General features: G+C 46.6%; 3 protein-coding genes across 4 annotated transcripts; 1 reads left to right on the forward strand and 2 right to left on the reverse strand.

Annotated features, from left to right (window-relative positions):
* Positions 1-11: 11 nt before the first annotated feature.
* Positions 12-5,037, reverse strand: mettl21a (methyltransferase 21A, HSPA lysine). Of its 2 annotated transcripts, none has more exons than XM_045699358.1 (3): positions 4,597-5,037; positions 1,914-2,025; positions 12-668 (listed from the first exon to the last, which is right to left on the reverse strand). In XM_045699358.1, the coding sequence occupies exons 1-3, from the start codon at positions 4,615-4,617 to the stop codon at positions 268-270; spliced, it is 534 nt and encodes a 177-aa protein (XP_045555314.1). In that variant the 5' UTR covers positions 4,618-5,037; the 3' UTR covers positions 12-267. The 2 variants fall into 2 exon arrangements, with proteins under 2 accessions (XP_045555314.1, XP_014008002.1); XM_014152527.2 differs by lacking the exon at positions 4,597-5,037 and adding an exon at positions 2,240-2,626.
* Positions 2,646-11,248, forward strand: LOC106575834 (cyclin-Y-like protein 1). The gene is made up of 10 exons (XM_045699354.1): positions 2,646-3,498; positions 4,173-4,247; positions 5,472-5,512; positions 5,649-5,746; positions 5,896-5,931; positions 6,131-6,182; positions 6,272-6,391; positions 6,532-6,698; positions 9,438-9,600; positions 9,919-11,248. Exons 1-10 carry the CDS (start codon positions 3,336-3,338, stop codon positions 10,033-10,035), a joined length of 1,032 nt encoding a protein of 343 aa, XP_045555310.1. The 5' UTR covers positions 2,646-3,335; the 3' UTR covers positions 10,036-11,248.
* Positions 11,249-11,535: 287 nt separating this feature from the next.
* LOC123728184 (frizzled-5) lies at positions 11,536-15,062 on the reverse strand. The gene is made up of 2 exons (XM_045699353.1): positions 14,731-15,062; positions 11,536-14,538 (listed from the first exon to the last, which is right to left on the reverse strand). Exon 2 carries the CDS (start codon positions 14,520-14,522, stop codon positions 12,732-12,734), a length of 1,791 nt encoding a protein of 596 aa, XP_045555309.1. The 5' UTR covers positions 14,523-14,538; positions 14,731-15,062; the 3' UTR covers positions 11,536-12,731.
* Positions 15,063-16,269: the final 1,207 nt, after the last annotated feature.

Here is a 16,269-nt window from a genome sequence, read left to right on the forward strand (position 1 = left end):
AGATGTCTTAATTTGTTTTCAAATCCATTTAATCAAAAAAGGATGAATGAAATTAAGACATTTACAATCACCCATAGTAGCTGGGTTGTAGCTCCATATTTTCTCCCTACTGGACACAACCCTGCATGAAACAAAACCATCCTCCATGAACCATCTTACTGGCTGTCCATTCATGAGTAGTAGCTCCCTGAACCATCAATGATTGACAGCACATTGATCCATCCACTGTGATTCAAACTCCTCACATCCCCCATCAGTCACTGGTTCCTACAGATCTCTCCTTGCTGGAAGCTTCACAGCCTTGTAGATGTGAATGTCTCTTTCCTTGTCATAGTGCACCTCGTGTACTGTGAAGCGCTGCTTCAGCATGCTCAGGAAGTTAGTGTCTCGCTCGTAGCGGATCTTGCAGGCCAGTAGCACTACACTACTCTCTGAGCTGAGGTGTTCCATCGTTTGCAGTAATGATGGAAATGTGTCTTCCAGGTAAACAATGTCTGCTCCCAGCACTATGTCAAAGCCTCCTGTGGGATAGCGCTCCAATCCCTGGCCCCAGGTCAGTTCTGAGACCTCCACTGCTCCTAGCTGATCCGGGGGAATGTTCTCTTTCACATTGGCTGCAAGGAAGCCCAAGGCAGGCTCACGGTCTGTGATGGTCACTTTTTTGGCACCTTTGGAGAGAAGGCTTGCACGGTTAGCACATGTAAAAATGTGACTAACAGTTGAGCCTGTTGAGCCACACTGTAGGGCCAACCCAAACAGTTCTGGCTCTGATGGTTTATTTTCACATTGTCCTTTCCAGAATGGTTCCAGCAACTATATAGTAATCAGGCCAGCCCACATCAGCTCAACTATATAGTAGTCAGGCCAGCCCACATCAGCTCAACTATATAGTAATCAGGCCAGCCCACATCAGCTCAACTATATAGTAATCAGGCCAGCCCACATCAGCTCAACTATATAGTAATCAGGCCAGCACACATCAGCTCAACTATATAGTAATCAGGCCAGCACACATCAGCTCAACTATATAGTAATCAGGCCAGCACACATCAGCTCAACTATATAGTAATCAGGCCAGCACACATCAGCTCAACTATATAGTAATCAGGCCAGCACACATCAGCTCAACTATATAGTAGTCAGGCCAGCCCACATCAGCTCAACTATATAGTAATCAGGCCAGCCCACATCAGCTCACCTATATAGTAATCAGGCCAGCCCACATCAGCTCACCTATATAGTAATCAGGCCAGCCCACATCAGCTCAACTATATAGTAGTCAGGCCAGCCCACATCAGCTCAGCTATATAGTAGTCAGGCCAGCCCACATCAGCTCAACTATATAGTAGTCAGGCCAGCCCACATCAGCTCAACTATATAGTAGTCAGGCCAGCCCACATCAGCTCAGCTATATAGTAGTCAGGCCAGCCCACATCAGCTCAACTATATAGTAGTCAGGCCAGCCCACATCAGCTCAACTATATAGTAGTCAGGCCAGCCCACATCAGCTCAACTATATAGTAATCAGGCCAGCCCACATCAGCTCAACTATATAGTAATCAGGCCAGCCCACATCAGCTCAACTATATAGTAGTCAGGCCAGCCCACATCAGCTCAACTATATAGTAGTCAGGCCAGCCCACATCAGCTCAACTATATAGTAATCAGGCCAGCACACATCAGCTCAACTATATAGTAGTCAGGCCAGCCCACATCAGCTCAACTATATAGTAATCAGGCCAGCACACATCAGCTCAACTATATAGTAATCAGGCCAGCACACATCAGCTCAACTATATAGTAATCAGGCCAGCACACATCAGCTCAACTATATAGTAATCAGGCCAGCCCACTTCAGCTTGGTTTGGCCCTGTAGTGCAAGTCTCCTACCAGTTTCCCCTGTGAGTTCTTACCTAGAAGAGCTGCCACGATGCCCACCAGTCCAGTGCCTGCCCCCAGCTCGATGGCAACCTTCCCTGTCAGCTCGACCTGCCCCAGCTCCAGGTACATACACATCACTACCGCCTGACAGAGAAAGGAAAACATAGATCTAAGAGGGAACAGTATCAGTAAATTGTGGCAGAATCAATCGTACCATAGTTGACTACATCTTTGTCACACTCAAGAAGACGACCTGTCATTCAACAGATGATTGAATAGTTCATATTGGAATTAAAATTGACATGAATTTTTACAGAATGCGGCAAAGCATGTACACCAACGATGGTCGATCACTCACTGCATCCCACACGACAGCAGCTACTCCGAGTTTATTCCAGTCCTGGGTTAGTCTGACATTGTGGTCAGCGAAATGGAACTCGGCAGACGAATTATGTAGTTTGGAGAGCACGGGCAAATAATTCCCATCATATGGTACAAGCGCCATAGTCAAAAGAAGACCATGGAAATGTAATATAATTGTATAATTTAGTAAACTTGAAATTCATACCGCGTTGAACGATTTCTTATGAGGAAGTGGGAAAAATCTATATTCTCGCGATAATAAAATCGTAGAGCTGACACTTGTCAAATGACAATGTTCACCAATCTCTGTCAAATAACAATTATTAATCTTGATAAACAGCCAATGGTAATTGACGTGCGTCAAAATGGGCCGTTCTTGAGGGCGTTCCTTCCCTAGTTGGCTTTGGCTGGAGTGGGAATCAGCTGTTATCAGGCTAGCTAGTCGTCTCAAATCTGAGCATTATACATTTCTGTGTACGGTAAACGACCATACCTGGAACATTTGCTGATGTGAAGGAATTCGGCATATTATCTGACTGCAATGCATCGCAAGAATAGCTAAATCAAGTGGACCGGCATAAGTAGCCAGTTCGCTGAAGCCTGGATTAGCGTTAGCCGGGTACAGGGCTAGTTAGCAATAGCTTGCCAACTAGTTGCTAGCAAACTACGTCTGGTTTATGAAGACCAGATTAATGTTTTTAACGTTGTATCAGCTGTCTAGCAGCTTCAGCTAGGCTTTTTAAAACCGAGTAACGCGTTGCCATTAACGGTTAAACCGGCGTCCTAGCGTTGCCAGCCTTTAGATTAGTTTAGTCGTCAAGCCTGTATCTGGCCGACGTATCAATGCGCTACTCGCCATGCCTTTGCGCACACGCCCTGAAAATGATAGGGATTCAACTGTTCAGTTTGAATTGTGTGTTGTAGATATGAACCCGGATATGTGGCTGCTACTCATGTATTTAAATTTGAATTTGTCATTTTGAGACCAGACATCACTGACAGAGGTTCTGTCTGATGTTATAGACGAGTGGACGGTTCTTTCAGATTTCTGGGGTGTAGTCAGTGGTAGGACTTAAGCTAATTGTTCAATCATGGGGGCTACAGTGTCATGCTGCATGTCCCCCGGTGGGAGTCCAAAGCTTGCGAGGAGAGCAGTCGAGCTCGACGACTACCCAATAACCACCACTGGCGACGACGTAAGCGAGGACACGGGCACCTATCTGCAGCACATCAGCGATAGAGAGGTCCCGGATGGTAGGTGTACTTTTCGGATAAGCTGGAGTGGTCACACCTCTCTGAACAGCTAAGACATGCATGAAAGGGGAAAGGAAGATATTGCTTGCTGTTAACGCACAATGCATACATCACACATCAGCATATGACCTGTTGCACTATTGATTGTGCAGTCGTCATATTGGTTCAGCTATTCCAAGATATCCTGCAGAGTATCCAGCATTGTATATGCTTCGGCTATAGCCAGGTAGCTTAGTGGTTAGAGCATTGGGCCAGTAACCGAAAGGTTGTTGGATCGAATCACTGAACTGACAAGGTAAAAATCTGTCGTTCTGCCCCTGAGCAAGGCAGTTAACCAACTGTTCCCCGGGCGCCGAAGACATGGATGTCGATTATGGCAGCCCCCCGCACCTCTGATTCAGAGGGGTTGAGTGAAATGCGGAAGACCCATTTCAGTTGAATACATACAGTTGGACAACTGACTAGGTATCCCCCTTTCCCAGAGTATAGTGAGTGTCATAATGTCAAGTCACAAGGTGCACCCCCGGAAGTTCTGATCTGTAATCAGTCAGTATTATACAGTATTTCACTCTGCCGTTTTAAGATATAAATGGTGCATATAGTTGGGATAGGTGTGCATTTCTTGTGGTGTTCGTGATAAAATAGGCTAAGTGTGTATTTCTTGTTTCTTTCAGAATTGGCACAGGAGTCCAACCCATCCGATAATGCCAGAGCCAGCACAATCTTCCTCAACAAGTCGCAGACTGATGGTAAGTGTGTAGCGGTATTGTTAGAGAGGGGTAAATAAAGTACTTTTTGTTCTGGCGCCAGGCAGGCAGGTATTAACCCTGCTGAAAGGTAAAGAGTAGGATAGATGGAGTTCTGCTACCAGAAACACACATCAGCAGGAGAGACTGTCTAGAGTGTAGACTGTTGGCCAGATAGCAAGTGGAAAGGGTAAGACACACCATAAAAAAACACGTCACAGCACAGGGGTAACCCAACCAATAATACCTCCTACAATAATAATGTGCAGAGCAATTTAAAAGGCAAGTTCATAGAAACAATTGACAAGAACCCACTCATAACACTTAGAGAATTAGCAATATTCTGTATTACCTCCCGGGGGGGGGTGTTCATAGGCAAAACAAAGGCCTTAAAATGTCAACTCTTCTCGGCCAAATGTCAATAGTACCAAATCAATACAGTTCAAACAACAATAAACTCTCACGCAACCTCCCTTTAACTAAAATGTCAACCCAAACACGTCTGGCAGGGCAATAGTAGTCTAGCGACACTGAACATCAAAGGGAGTGTATGGGGAGGGAGGGGAAAGAGTGCTGCAGTGTAAAGCACAGAGAGAAAGGGGTCTTAGCTGTTGACTTCAGGCTTGCAGTTGTTTGTCAAAGTTTCGCAACAATGTTGCTACCACTCCATGTGATCAATGACAGGAGCGCTCCCAAGAGATGCACCCACCACCTAGAGAGCAAACACCGGAGTTCCACTTCAACACTTTACTAAGTATGCTGAAAATAAACAAGACTTCTGCAGAGTTGCACACACTGTCAAACTGCCGCGCCAACCGAGAGCTCTCCACAGAGCACCGGAAGAGCTATCTTTATCTCCCCCTTCCTGACTGCTGATGCGCTCTTAAAGTGGCAGTGCACAGTGAAGGCTCCGTGCAGCATGTCGCCACAAGTGGCATGGGGATCTTCTACTTCTCATGGCTGTATCCTCTGCTTATCATGGAACGGCACAGATAGAAATGTCATGAATAGAGTTGACATGCTTTCTTATTCTACATGTCAGAGGGGCACGCTTGTTCTACGTAATATATTTCTTTATCTGAACGTCCCACAACGTTGTGCCATGCAGATCATGTCCCAGGTGTGGTATGGACAACAGGAGAGTCTGTCTAATGGTCAGTCAGATAGTTATTAAACACTTTCAGGGAACTACCTGACCTAAGATTTGTCTGACTTTTTTTCCTCCAGTGCGGGAGAAAAGGAGAAGTAACTACTTAAGTAATCATCATGTGAGTAAATCCATCTTTCCAGTCGTGCGTTACTATGGCTACCCATGGACATCCACTGATACTAATGCAGAGATGTCAGGAAGTGATGCTATGTTTTTCTCTGTTCCTTTGACTAACAACTACTCCCTTTTCCTAGACGTCTCCTGGGTTATCTAAAAAGTACAGCTCCTGCTCCACAATATTCCTTGATGATAGCACGGTCAGCCTGCCCAACCTGAAGAGTACGGTCAAATGGTGAGTCCTCCTTACCTACACACACACACACACACACACACACACACACACACACACACACACACACACACACACACACACAGAGCAGAACAGAGCAGAAAAGAGGCGGTCATTGTAAGAACTCACCGTCTTGTCTCTCTCTGTTCCAGTGTCACGTTGGCTATATACTATCATATAAAAAACAGGTAGGTTCTATCTGTCATTCATTTCATGAGAAAAATGATGTAGAGACGTGAGGTAAATGGAGGAGTTTTGTGTTGATGACATAGTAACATGGTAATGAAGGTGTGGTGACCATAGTAACATGGTAATGAAGGTGTGGTCTTTCTCTGTGTGTGGGCTTGTAGCAGTAGTCTTCTGTCTTTTTTTTCCCCCCTTCATCAGGGATTCAAACCGTTCTCTGGACATTTTCGATGAGAAGATCCACCCATTAACGGTGAGTAGGTGGAAGTAGATACTGTATGTCCGTGTGTGTGCACACCAAGCCTCCTGTCAGACTGACTGGCCAGGCCTCCTCTTCCTCAGAGAGAGAAGGTTCCAGAAGACTACTACAGCGTGGACCCTGAACACAAGCTCATCTACCGCTTCGTCCGCACGCTCTTCAGCTCGGCCCAGCTGACTGCTGAGTGTGCCATCGTCACCCTGGTATGTATGCCACCAGTCAGATACTTGTTCTGCATAATCTATTGTCTCCTGCTGAACACCTGGCCCTGGTAACGGTGTTCCTGTGTGTGTCCAGCAGTGTCAGATGAGTCTCATTTACTGTGTGTCCATCCTTTCCCAAGGTGTACCTGGAGCGTCTGCTGACCTATGCAGAGATGGACATCTGTCCGTGCAACTGGAAGCGTATCGTACTGGGCGCCATCCTGCTGGCGTCCAAGGTGTGGGACGACCAGGCCGTGTGGAACGTAGACTACTGCCAGATCCTCAAGGACATCACCGTGGAGGACATGTCAGTGTGCCTCTGTCCTGTCCACTCACCTGTCCCCATGACTGCTCACCTTTACAAGTCACCCCAACCTTTAGGCATTAGATCTGAGGGTTGGATAGGTGTAAGCAAGAGGGACAACTACCATCATCCTTACAGCTCTCCAATCCTTTCATATCTAAGTGCTTAGGGCAGGGGTATTCAACTCTGACCCTACGAGGTCCCGGAGCCTGCTGATATTCTGTTCTATCTGATCATTAATTGCACCCATCTGGTGTCCCAGGTCTTAATCAGTCCCTGATTTGGAGAGAAGAATACAGTGAGGGGGAAAAAGTATTTGATCCCCTGCTGATTTTGTACGTTTGCCCACTGACAAAGAAATGATCAGTCTATAATTTTAATGGTAGGTTTATTTGAACAGTGAGAGACAGAATAACAACAAAAAAATCCAGAAAAACATGTCAAAAATGTTATATTGATTTGCATTTTAATGAGGGAAATAAGTATTTGACCCCTCTGCAAAACATGACTTAGTACTTGTCGGCAAAACCCTTGTTGGCAATCATAGAGGTCAGACATTTCTTGTAGTTGGCCACCAGGTTTGCACACATTTCAGGAGGGATTTTGTCCCACTCCTCTTTGCAGATCTTCTCCAAGTCATTAAGGTTTCGAGGCTGACGTTTGGCAACTCGAACTTTCAGCTCCCTCCACAGATTTTCTATGGGATTAAGGTCTGGAGACTGGCTAGGCCACTCCAGGACCTTAATGTGCTTCTTCTTGAGCCACTCCTTTGTTGCCTTGGCCGTGTGTTTTGGGTCATTGTCATGCTGGAATACCCATTCACGACCCATTTTCAATGCCCTGGCTGAGGGAAGGAGGTTCTCACCCAAGATTTGACGGTACATGGCCCCGTCCATCGTCCCTTTGATGCGGTGAAGTTGTCCTGTCCCCTTAGCAGAAAAACACCCCCAAAGCATAATGTTTCCACCTCCATGTTTGACGGTGGGGATGGTATTCTTGGGGTCATAGGCAGCATTCCTCCTACTCCAAACACAGCGAGTTGAGTTGATGCCAAAAAACTCAATTTTGGTCTCATCTGATCACAACACTTTCACCCAGTTGTCCTCTGAAACATTCAGATGTTCATTGGCAAACTTCAGACGGGCATGTATATGTGCTTTCTTGAGCAGGGGGACATTGCGGGCGCTGCAGGATTTCAGTCCTTCACGGCGTAGTGTGTTACCAGTTGTTTTCTTGGTGACTATGGTCCCAGCTGCCTTGAGATCATTGACAAGATCCTCCCTTGTAGTTCTGGGCTGATTCCTCACCGTTCTCATGATCCAGCCTTGTGTAGGTCTACAATCTTGTCCCTGACATCCTTGGAGAGCTCTTTGGTCTTGGCCATGGTGGAGAGTTTGGAATCTGATTGATTGATTGCTTCTGGGGACAGGTATCTTTTATACAGGTAACAAGCTGAGATTAGGAGCACTCCCTTTAAGAGTGTGCTCCTAATTTCAGCTCGTTACCTGTATAAAAGACACCTGGGAGCCAGAAATCTTTGAGAGGGGGTCAAATACTTATTTCCCTCATTAAAATGCAAATCAATTTATAAAATTTTTGACATGCGTTTTTCTGGATTGTTTTGTTGTTATTCTGTCTCTCACTGTTCAAATAAACCTACCATTAAAATTATAGACTGATCATTTCTTTGTCAGTGGGCAAATGTACAAAGTCAGCTACAGGGCTCTTTGTGGCAGATACTTGTTCATAGGACTATATTACCGTAATTTCCGGACTATTGAGCGCACTTGAATATAAGCCGCACCCACTGAATTTAAAATTATTTATTTATTTTCAACATAAATAAGCCGCACGTCTATATAGATGTACTATTGTAAAGTGAATGTTCCACTGGATATCATAAGGTGAATGCACCAATTTGTAAGTCGCTCTGGATAAGAGCGTCTGCTAGGCTTTAACGAAACACGGCTTGTAATAAAAAATTAGCAGTTAGCTTTAGTTGTCTTTTTGCACTGAGTCAATTCCTCACACTGCTGTTTCCAACGTCTTATCATCGACTCATTAAGACCAAGCTCCCGTGCAGCAGCTCTATTTCCTTTTCCAACAGCCAGATCAATCGCCTTCAACTTGAAAGCTGCATCATATGCATTTCTCCATGTCTTTGCCATGATGAGGGTGACAAAATGACTACCGTAATCAGAATGATGGGAAGTTTGAGAGCGCTCGATTTAATCTAAACAGTAAATAAAAAAAGTTGTTTGACCTTAACCCGTTCGGCAATTTCATTGGTCTAATGAAAGCTTCATGCCGCCAAAAAACTGAGCACGTCACAGAATGTTTTTTTTTGAGAAAACCGGGAAAAATCCATATATTAGCCGCGTCATTGTTTAAGCCGCGAGGTTCAAAGCGTGGGGAAAAAATTGCGGCTTATAGTCCGGAAATTACGGTAATACAATTTAATAGATTGATGCCGCTGACAAAGGTCTCCATAGAAGTGTGCAGGAATTTGTTTTGGCTCACCCAAGACTGAACTGTGAACATCCTCATATAAATCAATATTATGAGGAGCATCGTTAAATTGGAACGTTCCCATGTGGGTCAAAACTCAGTCTTATGTAATCAATAAAGTTAGATTTAGCCTCTTCCCTCTGTTTTGAAAAGGAGGCTGGGAGAGTATGGAGGGTAAGTCTGCTGTGATTCACGCTCTACCCCTCTCTCTACCTGTACCTCTACCTCTCACAGGAACGAGATGGAGAGGCACTTCCTGGAGCTGCTTCAGTTCAACATCAACGTGCCGGCCAGCGTCTACGCCAAGTACTACTTTGACCTGCGCTCCCTGGCCGACGACAACAACCTCAACTTCCCCCTGGAGCCACTTGACAACCAGCGAGCCACTAAACTGGAGGTGAGAGCTTCTAGTACAGCAGGAATGAAAACACTGCTACTTGGCAAGAGGAGAGTTTAATGGTAGTCCTGTTCAGAAACAACCCCAGCCCCTACTCCCCTACTATCATGTAGATACTAAACAATTGCATAGGTGTTAGAAATTAGGTAGTAGATCCACTCTGCCTTCTGAATGGCTAGGGGGAATGTACACCTATCTGCACAAGTGCCTAGGTGGGAGGGGCCAATGTCTTGTCTATGTTATGATTTAACTGTTGAGTGACCTTGGGGTTACATACGTGTTGTTCCCAGGCTATATTAAGTGTTGTGGCGTTCCCAGGCTATCTCCAGACTGTGTGAGGACAGATACAAGGATCTGGGCAAGGTGACCATAAGGAGGTCCCTCAGCGCAGACAATCTGGTGGGTGTCCGAACCACCCACGCTGTGCTGTCGTAAAGCTGGACCTGCTACACACACAGGACAGGCGGAGGATGAGGATGCACTGAAGGCCTTCCTAAACTAGACTCACTGGCACCATCGACACACAGCGGGTCCCAAATCACCCCCACCCCCAGATCTGTATGGTGGCAGCTCCACCACTGATACCTACTCATACACCCCAGATCTGTATGGTGGCAGCTCCACCACTGATACCTACTCATACACCCCAGATCTGTATGGTGGCAGCTCCACCACTGATACCTACTCATACACTCCAGATCTGTATGGTGGCAGCTCCACCACTGATACCTACTCATACACTCCAGATCTGTATGGTGGCAGCTCCACCACTGACACCTACTCATACACTCCAGATCTGTATGGTGGCAGCTCCACCACTGATACCTACTCATACACTCCAGATCTGTATGGTGGCAGCTGCACCACTGATACCTACTCATACACTCCAGATCTGTATGGTGGCAGCTCCACCACTGATACCTACTCATACACCCCAGATCTGTATGGTGGCAGCTCCACCACTGATACCTACTCATACACCCCAGATCTGTATGGTGGCAGCTCCACCACTGATACCTACTCATACACTCCAGATCTGTATGGTGGCAGCTCCACCACTGATACCTACTCATACACTCCAGATCTGTATGGTGGCAGCTCCACCACTGACACCTACTCATACACTCCAGATCTGTATGGTGGCAGCTCCACCACTGATACCTACTCATACACTCCAGATCTGTATGGTGGCAGCTGCACCACTGATACCTACTCATACACTCCAGATCTGTATGGTGGCAGCTCCACCACTGATACCTACTCATACACTCCAGATCTGTATGGTGGCAGCTGCACCACTGATACCTACTCATACACTCCAGATCTGTATGGTGGCAGCTGCACCACTGATACCTACTCATACACTCCAGATCTGTATGGTGGCAGCTGCACCACTGATACCTACTCATACACTCCAGATCTGTAAAAATCAAAGGGTTAGAGTGACTGACACCACACACTGACCATGGTGACGAAGCCCCTAACTACCCTGTGGTGTAGTTTGGCACACGGACGGACAGATAGTGACGTAGAAGGACGGTTTTCTTTGCTTACTGTGTAGGCCCTTTAGCTGTGAAATGTATCGGTTTTTAATTGAACATATTTTCAGTTGCTGTTTATTTCAAATAAACCGTAATAAACTATCAAATCTGTGTATGGTGTCCCATTTCTAGATAAGATTCATGGTGTCAGTCCTGGGTTTACTTTAGCCTGCCTGGAGTGCCAGATGGGCGGTGTTGGCAGTTTTGCAGCTATTCTATTGGTTTCATGTGCCAGGTTAAGCTCAATCAAGCCCTGTATTTGAAATTATTTCAAATAAATTGGGCTGGTTTTCTTTTCCCATTGGTTTTTCATAGATCTGACAGGACTAGGCTGGAGAAGTGTACGCTCCATAAGCATTGATGGTTTTTAGAATCAGACCAACCCACGGCACGACATGTTCCAACAGGCTTTTATTCTCTACCTGGGTTACAGGCTACGTAGTTTAACATGCCAGAATTAGACAAGGTCATTTTTTTGAAGGAGAACCGCATGTAGACTGATCCATTAGGTATAAGACTTTAAAGGCCACTTGATAAATGGGACGATAATACAACCGTTGAAGTAGTGGAGAAAATGAAATCCCAGTGTAGTTTTACGAAGAGGTAGATTATGGTTAACACATTTGCAGAGAGAAACAAGATTGTGCTGCTGTAATTACTAGAACCCACCACATGGAGGCAGAAGAGGCTACAACTGGTCTCAAAAGTGGGAAGTTGCACCTTTTAGAGGAACTCCAGTCTCCTTTCACCTGATTTAAAGGCATGTCTCAATAGGTGGTCCAGGTAAGTAATGACATGGCACAAGTGTGGGGGATCTGTATTGCTCCTCAAGCAAGGGGGAGAACGATGACATTATGGATTCCAATCAGACCAACTCCTTGAATGCCTTAAAGTTAAAACACTATTTTCCTCATTTTCACCCCTTGTGTATGCTTGGGATATCAATTTAACAGGAAGAGTGAAACAAAGACATTAAGTGGTGACATTTCTCTCAATTCATCCGATACAGATTAAGACAATCTGTTGTTTTTTTTAAACAGACTTCATGTTAAATTCTGCACATACGCATAAACGGGTAGTGAAATTTCTTCATCCTAACAAGGCATTACTGTGTCCATAAACATTTCCGGAGTGAAATGTCCTTTTAGGATGGCTACTTTAAATAAAATGACAAATAGTAATTCTCCATCTTTATTACGTATAGAAGAATACCATGCCACTCAGTTATCTCCAGGTTAATGACATAACTGTTGATTGGATTCCTGACCATTTCGTTTCTGGTTAAGGACATACTAGCAAAACATGTCATTTAAAAATCCTAGAGACATTGAAGTGTACTTTTTTCCCCCTCCAGATAATTAAAAACTTCAGGGAAAATCCCCTGCAATGAGTCTAGAATGAGAACTAGGAAATATAATACAAAATACTTTTTTCTATACTTCCACAATTTGTTTAAACATGTCCTTATGTGAAGACAATAGTTTACATAATTTACAATCCGTTCAATAAGTTAAATTAGCATCCATTTAGTTTCTTCTGACAGCCACTATGTGGAGCACCATGAGTCTGACAAGAGTCCAGCCAGTCTGGTCACACAGATGGGTGCGACAGGGACTTGTGCTCAGACTGCGAGGGGAGCAGCCCGGTGCGTGTCGTAAGGGATGTGCTGGCCTCGCTGTACACTGACGCGCTGGACGGTTTGTGGCCCCAGCAGGGACATGAACAACAGCACCTCCCCAGGAACCTCCTCCACGACTCCAGAGTCTTCCCAGACCACACCCACATCCCTGAGGTGATCCCCACCACCAGGCTCATAAAGTACTTCAGCATGAAGATGGCGTGGTCTGGCCCTAGGCCTAGCCTCTCTCTCTCAGCCTGGCAGGAGCAGGAAAGGCCCCTGTCCCACTGGGGCCTGAGGTGCTGCTCGTACACCAGACAGGCCACCACCACCGCGGCAGGGACCGTGTAGAGGACAGTAAAGAGGCCCAGCCTTAACATCAGCTTCTCCAGCTTGTCCGTCTTGGTCCCCCCCTGCTTGATGACGCTGCGGATGCGGAACAACGATACAAACCCCGCTAGGAGGAAGAGGGAGCCTGTGAAGAGGTAGACCACCAGGGGCGCAAGCACAAAGCCCCGCAGGCTCTCCACACTCTGGTTGCCCACGTAGCATATCCCTGCCACAGGGTCTCCGTCTGCAGCGCTCAGGGCCAGCACAGCGATGGTCTTGATGCTGGGCACCAGCCAGGCGGCCAGGTGGAAGTACTGCGAGTACCCGGCGATGGCCTCATTGCCCCACTTCATGCCCGCTGCCAGGAACCAGGTGAGCGAGAGCACCACCCACCAGATTGCGCCGGCCATGCCAAAGAAGTAGACCAGCAGGAACACCAAGGTGCACAGGCCGGCAGGGCCCGAAGCGTCGTACAGCACGTGCCCGCCGTCCTCGGAGCACGCCACACGCTCATGGCCCGCCGCCAGCCGCACCATGTATCCCAGGGAGATGAAGAGGTAGCAGGCAGCCAGGTAGACGATAGGCATCTCGGGGTAGGAGAAGCGGTCGCGGTCAATCAGGAACGTGACCACCGTAGTTAAGGTCGAGACGAAGCAGAGGACCGACCACAGGCCGATCCAGAGGGAGGTGAAGGCGTGTTCGTCCGGGGTGAAGAAGGGCTGACGGCAGGGCTGGGCGCAGTTCTCCACGGGGCCTGTGTGGATGCCGCGGCCGTACGGTGACCGGGCTTCAGTCTTGACGGACACCAGGGGGTGACGACAGCGGCAGCCGCGTTGTTCACAGTCCTGGTGGTGGTGACTGTGGTAGGGTTTGGGCGGGAGAGGCGGCCTGCGGCGGGCTGGGTTGCGGTGGGGGGCCTTGGAGGTAGGCTTTGGGGGGAAGGCCGGGCCTGGGGACAGAGTTGTGGCGTCACTGCTGTTCCGATCCATACAGAGGCGGTCAGCATCACCCAGCTCTGGCAGCCCCTCGCAGCTCATCCTCTCGGGCCATTCAAAACCATACTGGCTCATCAGGGGGGAGCAGCCGCGCTTGGCCCGGTCGCACACGGAGCGGCACGGGGGCAGAGGCTTGCGATAGTCCGGGATGCAGATAGGGGTGTACATGCTGCAGAGGAAGAAGAGCAGGTCAGGGGAACAGTGGATGCGCACCAGTGGCCAGAACTGGTGCACCTCCAGCCCCACCTCGTCCTGAGTGTCGTGGTTAAACTGGTTGGGAGTGTAGGTGAGGTTGTAGCCGATGCCCTTGCACATGGGGACCGTGATGGGTTCACACACGATGGCCTTGGAGGCAGCGCGCACCGGTTGTGCGCGCATCAAGAGGAGCAGGCACAGAACGCTGATGTAAAGAGGGCAGTTGTGCGTCATGGTCGCCATGGAAGCTCCTCCAACGCTGTGGATTTCCACACAAAGAAAATGGAGGTTATTGGATAGGAACTGCGCTCTGAACGTTTGAAACATTGTATTACTGTTTCTATGTTCTATCAATAATACATCCAATGCACATTGGGTATGCGCTTAGTCACTCACACGTAAAGGCTAAGAAATACAGTGATGAAACAAGTTGATAAAATTGATAACTCACCAAGTAGATCACACGGGAAATGTTAGCTACCTCATCAATATCCAATGCCAATCAATGATAGAAGCGCCATCTGATAATCTTGCCACCACTGAAATTCACTCCCAGTGTACCTTTAGGAAACGCGCCTCCGGAGCAATCAAATAAAGTCCATTTCGACTCGATAATACAGACGGAATTTTCAGGCAGCAACGCGTAATCCTTGCGCCACACTTTTTCTTTCAACAATATTTAGTGAAACAGCCTCCTATTTTCTGAAAAAAATATACACACCACGACTGTCTTCCCTTGTGCGTCTTCTCGTTCCGGCTCCTAACCATACTGACTAACTACACCTTGACCGCTTACTCTGGACAGCCACGCCCACAGGGCTGCGTCCTCTCCAATAGGAATCTGCTTACACCCTGAACGACTCAATCACTACATTCCTTACCCATAACCTACTTATCACATAAAGTAATTTCATTCCTTATTTTTATGGGCCTACAATCTATGTAACATCACCAGTAAAGTTAGACAATGTTTAAAATAGTGTTGTGACCAACTCAATCCATGAATTCCTAACCTGTTTTTTTATTCATTCCATATGACCTCACACCTACGTTTTATCAAAAATAGTGTTTGATTACTAGTTAATGTGAATTTCAATTTAGATAAACACCTTCCTAGTATTGAGTTGAAACACCCACCCGCTTTTGCCCTCAGAACAGCCTCAATTATTCAGGGAATGGACTCTACAAGGTGTCGAAAGAGTTCCACATGGATGCCATGTTGACTCCAATGCTTCTCACAGTTGACTGGAAGTCCTTTGGCACACAGGAAATTGTTGAGCGTGAAAAATCCAGCACCATTGCAGTTCTTGACACAAGCCTGGCACCTACTACCATACCCTGTTCAAAGGCACTTAAATGTTTTGTATACTCGGTGTATGTGGACTGCACTGTGCCAGTTCAACTCTGCACCTAATCAGACATATATCTTTGTCCTAAACTACAGACAGAATATCAAACAGGTAGGTCTACTTGAACACTTGTCCTGTGTGGGATATACTCCTATAATTAACCTGTGTGTTTGTCCTGTGTGGGATATACTCCTATAATTAACCTGTGTGTTTGTCCTGTGTGTGATATACTCCTATAATTAACCTGTGTGTTTGTCCTGTGTGTGATATACTCCTATAATTAACCTGTGTGTTTGTCCTGTGTGGGCTATACTCCTATAATTAACCTGTGTGTTTGTCCTGTGTGGGATATACTCCTATAATTAACCTGTGTGTTTGTCCTGTGTGTGATATACTCCTATAATTAACCTGTGTGTTTGTCCTGTGTGGGCTATACTCCTATAATTAACCTGTGTGTTTGTCCTGTGTGTGATATACTCCTATAATTAACCTGTGTGTTTGTCCTGTGTGGGATATACTCCTATAATTAACCAGTGTGTTTGTCCTGTGTGTGATATACTCCTATAATTAACCTGTGTGTTTGTCCTGTGTGTGATATACTCCTATAATTAACCTGTGTGTTTGTCCTGTGTGTGATATAC

This window comes from Salmo salar, chromosome ssa17, assembly GCF_905237065.1.
Source record: "Salmo salar chromosome ssa17, Ssal_v3.1, whole genome shotgun sequence".
In the NCBI taxonomy this organism is placed as follows: domain Eukaryota; kingdom Metazoa; phylum Chordata; class Actinopteri; order Salmoniformes; family Salmonidae; genus Salmo; species Salmo salar.

What these genes read in the sequence shown, in the direction of transcription:
- LOC123728184 (XM_045699353.1), bottom strand. Translation starts at nt 14,522, where the DNA reads ATGGCGACCATGACGCACAACTGCCCTCTTTACATCAGCGTTCTGTGC.
- LOC106575834 (XM_045699354.1), top strand. Translation starts at nt 3,336, where the DNA reads ATGGGGGCTACAGTGTCATGCTGCATGTCCCCCGGTGGGAGTCCAAAG. An exon ending in CGATAGAGAGGTCCCGGATG is followed by an intron (nt 3,499 to 4,172) that starts GTAGGTGTACTT and finishes TGTTTCTTTCAG; the next exon opens with AATTGGCACAGGAGTCCAAC. An exon ending in ACTACTTAAGTAATCATCAT is followed by an intron (nt 5,513 to 5,648) that starts GTGAGTAAATCC and finishes CCCTTTTCCTAG; the next exon opens with ACGTCTCCTGGGTTATCTAA.
- mettl21a (XM_014152527.2), bottom strand. Translation starts at nt 2,386, where the DNA reads ATGGCGCTTGTACCATATGATGGGAATTATTTGCCCGTGCTCTCCAAA. An exon ending in CTGCTGTCGTGTGGGATGCA is followed by an intron (nt 2,026 to 2,239) that starts GTGAGTGATCGA and finishes TTTCTCTGTCAG; the next exon opens with GCGGTAGTGATGTGTATGTA. An exon ending in CATCGTGGCAGCTCTTCTAG is followed by an intron (nt 669 to 1,913) that starts GTAAGAACTCAC and finishes TTCTCTCCAAAG; the next exon opens with GTGCCAAAAAAGTGACCATC.